Below are 14,191 nucleotides of genomic sequence, written 5' to 3'. Positions count from 1 at the left end.
CAATTAATCACCGAAGTCTGGATCAGTCTTAGAGCTATTCACCCCAAAAGCTTGATAATGGAGGTCATTAATAGTAGTAATTAGCAAATTTTCAGCGCAAGGGACTAGAACAAATAAAGCAAACGAGTGTATTTGTCAGGGATTTAGTGTGAGAGCCTTAATGGAGCGCTCTGGCTTCATGTTCTGAGAAGAGAGGTAATTTGAGCTCAGGTTTGTGACAGGTGCTGGAGGAAAAAGTGGGGGAGGTTGAGAACACCACGAAATGTGGTGAGGCCACACGGCGAGCGTGCCGAGACGGATTAGGACTTTGTTTAGAAGTGGGATGTGTGTCGTGGGTGTTGCACTAGGGACCCAGGTGGTGCCCGAGGAGAGTGTGGCACGTCTGCATGCTTTTCTCTCTCTGTCTACCAGCCAGGGCTTATGCACTGTCAGGGAAGAGGAACAGGGTGAACCCAAAACAAAGAACAATTAGATACTGTTCAACCAAAGCTGGATTTGCATGAGCAGCATCATACAGTTACACAAAGACCCACAGGAGAATCACTTATATTTTAAGTGAGTTGGAAATGGTCTTGCTTGATGTGAAGTTAGGCTAATTATGTGTTTTTATGATTTTGCACTTTCATTAGCAGCATTTGATTGAACGATTCAGTTTACAAAGAGAATTTTGGGGTAAGGGAAGACTTACCCCAAGGGAAGAATAGATATGATACTAAACTGAACTGCATTTCCTCTCATTCTCTTACTTCCTCTCTTGTCACACTCATGCACACAAATGTATTTACATAGCTGATAACCAAATAATACATTTGAACCAAACTCAAGTTTAAACATCTTATTTGAACCAAATCTGAAGACAAATCCACAAGACAAGTCTTTCCTGCGGTGCAAAGTTCCTCTTTCACCCAGAGCTAAATATTGACCAAGCATAAAAGCCATTTCATTGTTGCAGAGTGCAAAGAGACTCTCCCTCCATAAAAGCAGAAGGGATTAAATTTGCTGGACTGTGAGCATCTCTCTGAATTTAAAAAAAGGCCTCTGGGAATGATCACCTTTTTTTTTTTTAAGATGTGCTGTATTTTTTAATACAGAACTACAAGGTAAAGGTTCACTTGACTGCATTCCAGTGCTCAGCATAACAAGCAGTCAAATATAAAGTGCAGTGCAGGTCTATCTGTCAGTCCTTTGTTCAAGTGATCAACCCAGACTCAGTGGCCAGAAATCACTACGACACAAACGTGGGAAGAATCGTTTACATGCAGCTAAAGTTAAAATGCACATTTGTTAATTTTTTTGAAGTGGAATGAAGCAAAAAACAACCAGTTCAATAATGCAACAATCGTCAAATGTAAATTCACGTTACTTTTGATTTTGTGAACTTATAAAAACATGGCATATAATTGTAGCATGTAGAAAAGTTCAGTCAGCCTTTCACTTGTTAAATTTCAGAGCCTTCTGACTCATGACCTTAATTAGGTCCAAGCTGACTTGTTTGGAGCTGTAAGATCAGATCATCTGTCAGCTGCTGACAATGAGCTTCATAAATTTTCTGACTGTTTAGGCTCCCGGGAGTAAACACTGAAGAAACTGAAGATAACTGATGCCTTGAAAGCAGAAAAAGGCGTCTGAAAGATATGAGAAAGCTGCCAGCTTTTATTCCACTCTGCAAAATGTCCTTAAACGAAAAAGTGAAAGTCGGGCACAATATATGGAAGACTGACTTCCCCACAAAATTCAGCATCTTCAGCACAAAAACAAAATCTTAATCATTTTAAAATCATATGCTGCAGACATTATGAATTAAAAATCTTAATCCACATTTCTGGAGGAAAGAATGACTGGAGTTTGATTAAAATAATACCTTGCATGCTGTCAAGTGTGGGTGTGGATATATTCAGATTTGGCATGTATGATAACCAATGGCACAGGAAGGATTGCATGAATAGAGCCCAGATTGAATTCCTCTAATGAAAAGCAAATTATGAGTGCTATGTCATGCAGTCAGTTGAGAAAGTCAAGTGTGAAAGGAGGCTGGCTTTAACAATAGGACAAAGCTCCAATGTAGACCTCAAAGTCCAACTTGAAGTACTTGAAGAAATTCAAGCTGAAGCTTTCAGAGTGGCACTCCAGCTAAAGATCTGTGGGCAGATATTTAACATGCTGTGCTTAAAAAAATATCTCAGAGCTTGAAATGGTTGGCAGAAAAAAAGTGTGTGGAAAAAGTAAAAAGTAAAAATGGAACGAGTCCCTGCAAGCTATTACAGCTGCCAAACGCTGACACTGATTCTTAGAAAGAAGCCCAAATTTTCTAAATGCAAATGAGATTTTTCTTCTTTTTTTAAATTTGTTGTCTTTTAAATAAAAAAGGTAACACTGCAGTTTGTTGCAGCAGCTCTAATTATCATGTAATATGTGCATAAAAAGGTAACAAGAAAACATTTTTCAAGCATCACTTGTAACAAGACCCAAAACTAGAAAAACATCAAAGGGATAAAATGGCCAGAACAGCAGTTTAAATATGAGTTTTAAGCACCAAATAACGTGAACAAAGGTGACGTGACTCAACGGGAAAGTATAATGCTGGATTCCCATTATAAATATAATGTTGTAATACATAAATTGGCAGCGTGTTGCTGCCAATTTCAAGATTTAATTTATTTGATTACAAGAAGCTAATGGTGAACCATTTCTCTTGGTCATTCTTGACTTGATTATTGCTTTTTATGTGGGTTCTGTGGTCTCTGAGCTGGTTGGGTAAACAAGTTTTCCTAAATAAGCCTGAAACGAACCCTTGCTTTTTAAAAACTTATACTAGGAAAAATCCCACAGCTTTCTACTGATTTCTTCTTTTAAATAGAAATATTTTATACATGCAGATTAAAGCATTCTCTTCCAGTAAATCAGCACCGGGTTGGTGTGACAAACAGGTGCTAATTTGCACTTTTCTGCCCATCAAACATCTGCCAGTTAGAGGAAACAAGGATTTTATCTGTGTTTCTACACGTTACATGTTTGAGAAAAGTCTGCTGTGCTTCTGCATCTAGTTCAGAGGAAATTGAATCAGTTTTATTAACTCAATTTTGAGGAGCTTTCGAGGTTGACAGAGAAGGATATTATTCCAGTCTAGACCAGCCTACGCATTTCATTCGACAACATGCTGTAATGAAGTTAAAAATGACTGAGTGTAACTATGCAATTTCCATTTTGACATGTTTAAGAACTCAGTCACTCTGCAGACATGTGAGACACATTTGTCCACATACGCATTTGAAAACAAGGGAACGACTGAAAACGTAAGAATCCCAAATTTTATTATGAGATATATTGATTTCTATCAGTTTGGAGCCATTTGTAATTAATCTTGCAGCAAATAACTTTCATTAGATATTAATTTTATTACTCAGTTACTGATATAAAATGATTTACCTTCCTCACAGTATTTAATTTGTAGAGAAGTGACAACAACTATTTTGTTGTGATTTTTGGAAATCTCTTTTGGAATTACTGACTGATGAAAGCCACTCTTAAAAGTCTTAAACTTTAATTAATTAACTTTTACAACAGCAACGAAACACATCACACACATCAGTGGCAGCTACTTACCCATGGTGCAGTTGGTGGTGAAGTGGGGCTCAATGGTGGCCGTATCATCCTGTGGGATCCCCTGATCGTAGCTGGCTGAGATCCGAAAAGGTGATCCTCCGTTTGCCCCCAGGGTGAGGTGGACCACTGCCCAGCTGCCAAGAAGAGAAAGCAGGAGCAGGATCAGTGCGAAGAGCAGACACCATGGCTGACAGAAAAACCTACACCGGCTGCGGTTAAGAGGGGTGAGTGTAGCTTGGGCCTGCTCAGCCTGGACGACAGAGGTGGGACTGTCCAGGGCTGCACTGGAGGCTGACATGGTTGCTGCCTCATTCCCTTCCATTTTGGGAGGGTCCCTTTCTTCCTTTGCATGGTGATGCATGGCCCACCCTTTGAGGCCACCCAGACTCTTAAGGTGTAGAGGAGGTTTTAGAGGTGGCCAGGTGTCAGGTGGTGCCCTTGTTGAAAGATTACAATAAGCGGTGTGAAGCCGGCACACGCTGATTGAAGCCACAAATACAGAAAGTGTGTGGTCAAGAATCGCCAACACACTGAGGCCAAGTTCTAGTGTGTTAGCGAGCTGAAAGTCCTGCACCGAATGCTGTTTTCCCTCAAGCGCCCAGCTGGCTTTGTGCAGTTCAACTGTCCCTAATTTTATTAAGCAAATTGTGCTGATTTCTCTTTGGCTCCGAGCTCATCAACAATCTCTCTCTCTCCCTCTCTCTCCCCTCCTCCTGTCTCCTGCCCATCCCTACATACAAATCATGACAACATGTATAGTTAATGTCCTGTGAACAGCTACTTCCCTGATGAGATCGTACATGCCACACCTGCACACAGACACACCCGCACAAAGGCTACAGAAAGCTACAAAAGTTCAATATGTTGTACTATTACTACAATAGTAACAGGTGAAAAAACTACACCATACATAATAATAAACATATTTTATTAACTACATCTTTGACATGTTTCATCGACTGCAGCACATTACAATGCTCATGCTCTCACTTTAATGTTTACATAATGACAAATATATTTAGCTGTTATTTAATAAACTTCTGTGAATTATATACTGTAGATAACATTTTTAATTATCTTTTGTGCATCTTAAGCTGCATCTAAAAAAAACTACTGAAATAACAGAAAATACAAGTGAAAACTTAAACAAATATCTCTGTTGACTGAAAACAAAAGCAAATATGTTGTTTTTAGACTGAACTAAATTGTAATAATGCTTTTGTGATTGAAGTTTATGTCACACATAAGCCACATGCTGCCAATCCACCAACAAACAGAGGATTGTGACGGCGAAAGTCAGGAGTTGATAACATTACTAAAATAATAAAACTAACACTGAAGCTAAAATAAGTAGAGAGGCATCGACCAACCAGGGACCGGAAATGGCGAATTGTTGGAATTCTTGGCCCTGATTTGGTAGCTGGCCAGTCACTTTCACAAACGTCTGATTATGAGCCGGTCCCTTTCATGCATGCATAACATGCAGAGAGGGGTGCAGGCAGATAATCGCTTATACTTTATACCAAAAATGCTGATCCGAATCTTAAACCACCTTCATCCAGCTAAACATGGACATTTTGAAGAGGCTAAAAACAAAGGCAGCCAGGCACAAGCCAGCAGCCTCGGTATGAGCGAAAGGAACAAAACAGTTATTAAGAATTATAAGACAAAAGGGTCAATGTCCTGTTATCACATGGCTCTGGTGAAGATATAAAAACACCGGAAAATGATATAAGCAAATCAAAATAAATTTGTTTTGTTATATAAATCTGCTGCACCTGCTTTTCTTTGATAAGGTCAGATATGCCAAGTAAAGGCAGGTGTACAGAAACTCATTTTCAGCTAATTATTTGCACCTCTTTGCAGCACTTTATTCAGTCAGAGTAGATGTAACTTACTGCAGTTTGGGAGGAACTGTAAAGTTTAATTATTACTTTTTTATGAAAACAAAACAAACTGCTCGCATTACATGTTAACTACCATGTGGTCGTGTCCTGGTGTTTTACATGGATTGCCAGCCGACATAACCTTTTTCCCCTCCTGGATCCTCGTTCTTTGTTTTTGTCGAACACTTTTGTCCCTATAGTTTTTCCACTTCAGTGTACATCCCCTCACATCCATTCCAATAGTTTCAGCAATCTCCTTCCAGGAATTTGATGACATTTGTGACATAACATTGTTATCCTCCTACTGATAAATTCAAAAACTGTGAGGAAACAGTACCCAGAAATGCCAAAGGGGACAGTGCTGAACATAAATCAGGTGTTAGTTGGAGGAAAATCAAAAGTATGTCTTTATTGTAAAAATACTAAATTTTATGCTTTTGACTATTTCATTGAGAGTCCAAGCCTAGTTTCTGTATTGTAGATGTATTTAGCCTCCCCAGAGCCAGAGATGATATTTATTGACCATTTTTGAAAGGTACCCAAAGACATGGCTCTCACTGCACAATAGCATTAGCATCAGCCAAGAGTACAGAACATCATACCAAATACGGTGATGTGTAATCAATAATTTCACAATGCAATGTATCTGTGAAGTTTTGACTTTTTTGCACCGATCTGGAAAAATAATATAATTTTTCACATTTTTCCTGGAAGTTTGGCTGTCCATGAAGTCTTTCATTAAATAGAAATCTGAGTCTTGTGATTTCAACTCATTGATATAAGTCTTGAGACATTTTCAGTGACCACACAAAGATTTCCTTCTCAAGACTGCTCGTTTCTAACAACTTTGAGAAATAGTTTGGTAGGTTGTGGTCAAACCTTGAGTGGTTGTGAAGAAAGTAAATGAAATACTACAGAAAATAATGCACACCTCCGGGCTAAAAAAGCAAATTTCCACCTTGATAGAAGACCTTGGAGTCAATGGGAATGCATTGGTAGGAAGTCTTGTGTTTCTTTTCACAGATTTATTTCCCCACACCTAGGTAACTTAGATCTATTTCCACACAAGGATTAAGAAAACCAAATTGAAACACTTTCACTGCTTTATAAAGGTTTTAAGCCATAGACCATTACTGATGTTATTTTGAGAGATCTCAGCAGGTCTCTAGCTTTCAATTATGACAAGAGCACTGGGTAAAAGGGAGCTGTCTGTGTTTATTTTGGGGTTTATTTTGTGCTTTGTTTGGGTAGAATCGTGCTAGTAAGAGTACAGCAAATATGAATGCGCACACAAGCCCCCACTACACAAACAGGCTCTGAGCTTTTCTGATTTCCCCAATGTCTGCGCTCGAACTCAGCAGGCTTTGCGTTGCTACTTTCACCAGCTTTCCTTCTTATGTTTTTTCCCCTTCTTTTTTATGTTGCATTGCCTCTCCTCTGTCCTCCCTCTTTCTGGTGCTTTCACCTCTTTCCATTTACTTTTCGCTAAACCGTCTCTGCACCATCTCTCTCCCCCTCTTTTCACCCAGACACTGCTCACAGTGGAGGGAAGATGGGAAGTGATGTTACAGCACCATAGTACACCATTAGAGAACAGCTCTGCGGTATGGGACCTGCTACCTGTCATTCCCCTTAATAAGAAGGAAATGAAAACCTAGATAAGAGCTGCCACTGTCTCCTTGATAACCTTGAAATGATTTGCCAACTAAGTAATATACACATGATCTTGCTAAATTCACCACCAGCTCAGCTAAATATTGAAATGGTTTGGCTACATGATAACAACAGGATTGTTAGTGTGCAGGGATGTTTAAAATGGATCAATTCAACACTACTCAAGGCAACCTCAGTTAGATTCATATATTCAAAGACAAAATTAGTAAAACCTATAATGTAGCATGGATGTATGCTGCACCATTTCCAATGTGATCATTAACAATTTAAGTTTTCAGCTGTTTTGCTATGTTCTTAGTGTTTTTGGTGTTCTTGGTTAGCTAGCTAGTGGAGGACTTTACCTGCTTACTTAGTTTGGCTGGTTGGGCAGATTTAAGAAGACTGCTACTGGTTCCAGAGTTAGTTTATTTAAGAACAACGGACCCTATTATGCTCTTCAATAGTAGCAAAAAATGTGCCAAGTTCATGCTTAGTGCTACTGCAGAAACATTCTTGTATTCTTCTCGAGGTCTGCAATCTCCATACCGCTCAAAAGAAGCCCGATGGACCAGAACTCAACAGCTACAGTGATAACAAAGATCTGACTATGAATGATGATATGAATTTTCAGGGTTTTTCAGCCTTTTCACTTCAATAAAAAGGAACAAAACACTCCTAAAACAAAACTGCTTTATCAATATAGAGCACTGTCTCGAGACTGATGAGGAATTAGCTTTAACTTGTGTCTGGAAATCGAAGGGGTCCAAAAACTTTGGAAGCACATTGGAAACTTGATTTCTGTCCAGTAACAGGATAAAATTCTGTGCAAGTCTTAGTGTACTGAATTATTTTCATGTTTTTCATGCTATGTCTGTGTTGGCACTCATGGGACTCGTTAACAAAGCGGTGGATCCGAAAAGAGCTGCCGGAATACATCAGTCAAACATTTAAATCTAATTAATAGTATACCATACGAGGCACAGTAGTCCTAAATAAAAATACAAAAAAATGATAATGGATGATAAAGAGCTCTCATGTGGGAAATAGATATACATGACTAATCTGAGTGCAGATGCTAATAATTCTCATTATGGTCCTCTGTGTCATAAAGGCCTGCTGGTTATTTAAAATCACCTGACCTTTGTGCAGACTGCTGTTTTTTCTACGACTCTCCCATGATGGGAATGTTTTCTTCACCACAGGAAAACAGAACAAAACAGCTCAGACCGACTAATCTTTGCTGCCAATTGACAATTCTCATTTCATAATGCTATTCATTTATGCTCCCCTAGTGCTCTGCTCTGGCTAACGTAGCTCTTTTAATTTTCATTTGCTGTGAGTGTGTGTGCATGTGTGTGTTAGTAGGCTGCTTATGTCCTAACCACATTACGACTTATTTGTTATGGGTTCTGTTTTGCATTATCTGTGACTCTCATCTATCAGGACAAACAATAGACAAAGACGTGAGTTATGTTGTATGTTCTTTCAGTGTGGTAATGCTTCACTAATGCTGTGAGGTGGACACTGCCAGAGTGAGCATACTGCACAGAGACAAGCTTTATAATTGCCCCATATACAGGACTATTATCCATGTGTGTGGGTGATCCCGAGTTGGACTGAAGATACGGTCTAGATTAGCTTTTGTTTGGTCATATGATTAACTTCAGTTGATATAAATGTAGAAAAATGATTTTGGTAGCAATATCAAGGCCTGACAAATACTCCATTCCCTCGAATGGCCACTAGAGGCTGGCTCCAAAAGTGACAGGGGAGCCAAGACAGGCAGCTGTAGCCCAAAACTGTCTGCTTGGGCCTTATTTCCGCTAACCTCTGACCCTATTAGAGCACATGTGTATACTGTTTTTCCATAATTGTCTTTACAGCTTTATCCTAGATAATTAAAACACTTGGTGCAGGTGGAAACAGTTTTAAACTTTGTAAAGCATAGAACTTTCTTTAAACCTAGATGTTTCATATAGTTGCTTATAAGACGTAGATGAGGGAGAATTTTGTTTTGTTTTCTTACAAATAAAGGACAGAGATCCAAAGCTTACAGCAGTTTGGTGATGTTTTTACTCCTTTATGATGAAATGCTAAATATCTGTTGTCAAAAGTGGAAAGAAAGAAACACAGCTAACCTGCATACATATGCCAGAAAAGAGAAATTACTGCATTTTTGTCTTTTACATCAGAAACATGCTCATTCAATAAACTAGTAAACTCAACAATATCTCCTGTTGCTTGAGTGGCTCTCTGTAGAAACCAAACGAGTGATTCTATGACAGAAACATTTTAACTATAATATGCTGGGTAATAACAAAATGCAGCCTATAGTATTGGCAAAGCCATTTAACATGGGTCCTCAAGTCTGAGTGCACAGAATGGAAAAGGTTTTTCAGAGTCCAAGTACCCTGTTGAATGTATCTGCAGTAAAACCAAAGGAAGGGGAGGACAGAAATGGAGACTGCTTTACATGGTAATGGAATTTTTACTCCCTAAGAGACATAGGCAGTGATTTTGATCATTCTGGCTATTTTAGATCGAAGTGGTATTTTTTTTTCATGGTGGAAAGATGAGATTGATTGAAAATGATGCTGGTACAAAATAGGTAAGCATGGAGGCAACTGGGGTTAAGGACTTCGGAGGTGGGTGGGGGGATTGCTGCTGGATCGGGATCTCTACTTAAGCCACATTGATTTTGACTGTCAAATGGCATAGTGCACAACAAGCTTAAGCCAATATGTCAAGAGAAGTACAGATTAGACTGAATGGCCTGACATAGCCGAGCTGAATGAATGCCACTCCTCCACGCTATGCAGGACGCTTTTGAATGGTATCTGTTATGCTGTAATGCCACTAGACCGATAGGGTGGATAAGATAAGCAGGGTTGTTTCATATTAGGGACATGTTTTTAATCTCTCTCTCTCAAAGATGTCTCCAAGATTTTTAAAAAAATATTTGTTATGCAGGAAAAATAACTCAGTATACACCTCATTCTAGGAAGCCGAACTTTGGTATCAACAAATATATACCTTTTAGATAGTGAATAACAAAAATGGTTTGATTTTAGCAGTTTGTGAACACTATCAACTTTGGAAGAATGGCTTAGACGACAGTAATCACGAGGCTTTCACATAATTTGCAGACTAAAACTTGGGATCGCACTCAAGGCAAGCATTAGCCATTGTACATTCAGATGAGTCACACCTGAATACAGCTATCTTGCATTTACAGTGCAGAGCAAATTATTCTGTGACTGAAAAATGAACAATCTGCCACAAGCAAATTACAGAGGATGAAAGCAAACCCAACCAAATAAACAACCCCAGATTAAAAGAAAAAAAAAAAAGAAATAGGATGCAAGCGGGTCCACCAGGGATTCATGTCAGTGTGGTATTTTCAGATGGCCTAAAAACAGACAAAAAAAAAAAATCCAAAGGCAGACCAAGTGGGTAATCAATGGTCACACCTCCTACTGCAATGTGCCTACTTCAGAAAGGTTTGTTTACAGTAATTACAGGATATATGAATTGCAGAAGTTTTTGAAAACACATGTGCCTTTTCACAGAAGCTCATGAATATTCAAAGATAGAGCTGATGTGTTGGTAACTGCACACTGACTCCTATTTTGACCTGGCAGCTTCACTTCCATTTTGAAGCCTGGACCTATGATGGATTTTCCAATAAGTTATACTCAATGAGCAATAATTAATTGTCCTCTTATCCCTACTGTTTGGAGTCATGAAAGGTCAGAAGCAGGGAGAGCAGGACCAAGACCCAGCATAAACCACATTAGTGACAAAATATATGACAATAATTTAGTCATAAACAGCATGAAATGGTGAAGCTGGAGTAGAAGTAAGCTGCAAAGTGGCTTGCTGGTGCTCAGCGGCTGTGGGCAGGCTAATTCAGTTTAAATAGCAGGGTCTAAAAGAGATAACTGGCTGGATACGTAGCAGAGTGTTGGTCGAGCTGCTGTGCTTAGCCTGAGTACACGGTCATGCCTGAATAAGATATACTCAAGGTATACTCCACCTTGATTACATACAACCTAGCCACTGGGGCAAGAAGCCAAACAGTGAAGTGAAATTTAATTTTTTAACTAAAATGTTCTTTTTATGATTATCATGTTCAAACAATGCGATAAAGTCTATATTGATACACACGTAAGACAAAATAAGATAACTTTCAACTGAAAACTGAAGACTGTGGCATGTGAATGATGAACCTAATCACATTCTTTAATTTCACACACACTTTATTCCCGGTTGTCGCAACTTTACACTCTCGGCTGCAGCTTTTCAGCCGCCAGCCGCACACATCAACAACAACAACCCAGTCAGGACTGAGTTCAGTCCTTTAATATGCAGAGAAGGCGTGACGGGCTGATGCAGCTCAGGTGTGTCCGCCTCCCCCCGCAGCCGTGCCACCGACCACGCCCCGCTGCAAAGACGCATTACTGGAGTTGGTATTTCTATTTGGTGAAGTCTCGCTATTTTAGGTTCGACTCAAAGGGTCAAATTCAATTGTGCTGTTTTCAAGCACAGCAGCCAGAAAATAGCCCGGCTACTTCCTGCACCGTTTGGGAGATATGACAGATCATTTATGTAAAGAAAACTCTAAGAGAAAGGATAAGCTTCAGAAATACCTGCAGTAATGCATGCTTATCTTTCTTTTATCTGCATTTCCATAACACTCAAAAATAAAATAAATTTTGCTACAATTAATAGAGGTGAAACCATACAGGGAATTTTTGCTGACCATAAGTACTTTGATCTGAAATGATTTAATAGAGAACTTTAGAAAGGAATGGTGAAGGGTATGATGTGATTAAAAGATGACTGGGATATTTCTCTATTAAATGTACATGACGGCTATATATCAAAAGAATGGCAGGCCTACAGTCACCCCTATTTTCATTTTCCGAGCTTCCTTCTTCAGCTCTGTAGAGAACACATTTTGCTAATGTCCTGAGCAAGTGTTAAATCAGATCTGATAATGATTACAGTCTTGTAATGAAATGTTATCTTTGGCATCCCCTGTCGAAGATCCCGTCATCAGTAAATTGTCTTAGCACACAGGGTGGATGTTAGCTTGGAAATCATAATCCAAATGAAATGAGTTCAAACCATTGAGCACGCTGCAAAAAATACATAGGATTAAAAAAGAAAACAATGAACTTCACGTTTTGCTGACCTTATGGACATGTTACTTAACAGTTACAGTTAAATGATGATCTAAAAGACTGAGCATCAGTGAGTTACGATTGAAGCCCAACTGATGTTTAGCTGATATAAGCTATTTGTCCATTGGTCACTGTACTTATAATATTAAATCTCCTGGGGTTCCAGCAGACAAAGCAACACAAAAAGAATGACTTTGGTGTTATGAAGAAGAAGGTTGTGGACCCCCAAAAAAAGAAAAAAGCTTATGAAACAGGATTATGTATCTTGTTATTCAATGGTGACAGGCAGGTTGCGTCAGTTAACTGCCCATCTGCACTCTGATATCTCTTGCCAATTTTCGCAGGCTTCAGAATTTATTTGAAAAGTATCTGAGGTTTACAAAAAAGAGGCACCAGTTCATTTTGCCACTATAACAGAAGAGCCTCAATAACCAGGGGCAGCCTGTCCATCTGGAGGAGCAAGAAACTCTCCCAGTGGCCCACCAGTGTGTGGGATGATACCAATGAAGCACACAAAAAAGTCACATTCAGTTTGATTCTCCACTACAGTGACCAGCTGGCTTCGTACAAGTATGTTTGTGTGTGCGACTTGTCCTGTGTTTTTATGTTGCAGCTATAAATTCATCATATTTTTCTCAACACACCGTTCTTTCATTACCTTTACTTTGGCACTTGATTTACATATCAGGCAGCTCAATAAATGGCCTTTATCAGGTGTAATCAGCCACTCATAATTGGTCAGTAGGCGCCCTCCTCCACCTAATACTAGGCTCAACAGACAGGTAAAATACAATGCAATCAGTGACAAACATTAAAAAAAAATCCGGTTTAGCAGGAACTCTGACAAAACCAAACTCAGAGTGGAAACTTACAATTTTAGGCATATCAGAGGAGCAAAGACAGACCAAGGACAACAAACAAGACAAAACACAAACTACAAGAAGGAGAAGGCCAAACTTTACTAGATTATATATTTCCAGAGAAATTAGAGCAGGATTCTTGCTATCGCTGGACTTCGTCTGTGGGTTGTTGCTAAAAAAGGTGATAGCAAATAAGATTGACTGAAAAAGCTGAAGGGAGATAGCAGTTAATACTTACAAGTTCATATAATAATTAGGAGAGTTCCTAGAGTTATCCCAGGTTTATTTTGAAAATTAGATAAAAAGATGATTTTCATACTTCAACCAAGTGGGCCCATAAACTGTCAGTTTCCTTCCACCTGTTAACTCTTTTTGCAAGTTAAATAGCAGTCTTCTAACTCAAATGCCAACAGATCAAAAACTATACAACTGTTGGCTTTTGAGAAAGACTTTGTTTCTAAGGAGGCAAAACTTCCTACAATTTAAAATGGTGTTAAAATGGTGACTGTAGAGATAAAATTGTGAATCTACCCATCAGTTGCAGAGAAGTTTTCCAGTCTCTTCATCCTAACTTTCAACATTCTGCCCGTTTAAATGAATGTTAAAATATGCATCAACTCTAAGTGTTTTGCAACCAAGTTGGTCATTTCAGTGGTTGCATGGTGTTGCAACAACAAACAGTGCAGGGAGATTAGGTAAAAATCTTTTGGAAGTTGGTATTTTTTTTTCTATAGAAAACAATCCCATCATTAACATGCAATACCGGCTAGTTAAAGTTTTAAAATGAACTGCACCATTAAATCATGTGTTGATGAGCCTATTAATAGTAGGAGGAGACCTCCTTTGGGCAATCTGTATGGTAATAACTGTATGGTAAATAGCGTCTGATAATCTGTTTCAAATGTTATCAGGTCACACGCTGGTATATTGTTTTTGTTTCATTTTAGGCATTATCCGCCAAAATTGAATTTATTCTTTAAATAAATTATGTATAAATAAATTC

At 38.8% G+C, this 14,191-nt stretch overlaps 1 protein-coding gene across 5 annotated transcripts in view; it reads right to left on the bottom strand.

Moving 5' to 3' along the window:
- alk (ALK receptor tyrosine kinase) overlaps positions 1-14,191 on the bottom strand; it is a 482,106-nt gene that overhangs the window by 81,909 nt on the left and 386,006 nt on the right. For all 5 annotated transcript variants that reach the window (XM_025900878.1, XM_019349050.2, XM_019349049.2 and 2 more), the window contains one exon: positions 3,604-3,737. In XM_025900878.1, coding sequence (XP_025756663.1) covers positions 3,604-3,737 — 134 coding nt within the window. The remainder of the gene's footprint in view (positions 1-3,603; positions 3,738-14,191) is intronic.

Source organism: Oreochromis niloticus, linkage group LG19, assembly GCF_001858045.2.
Source record: "Oreochromis niloticus isolate F11D_XX linkage group LG19, O_niloticus_UMD_NMBU, whole genome shotgun sequence".
Lineage (NCBI taxonomy): Eukaryota > Metazoa > Chordata > Actinopteri > Cichliformes > Cichlidae > Oreochromis > Oreochromis niloticus.
The sequence above is the reverse complement of the archived record's forward strand: the minus strand, read 5'-3'. Positions and strand labels throughout refer to the sequence as shown.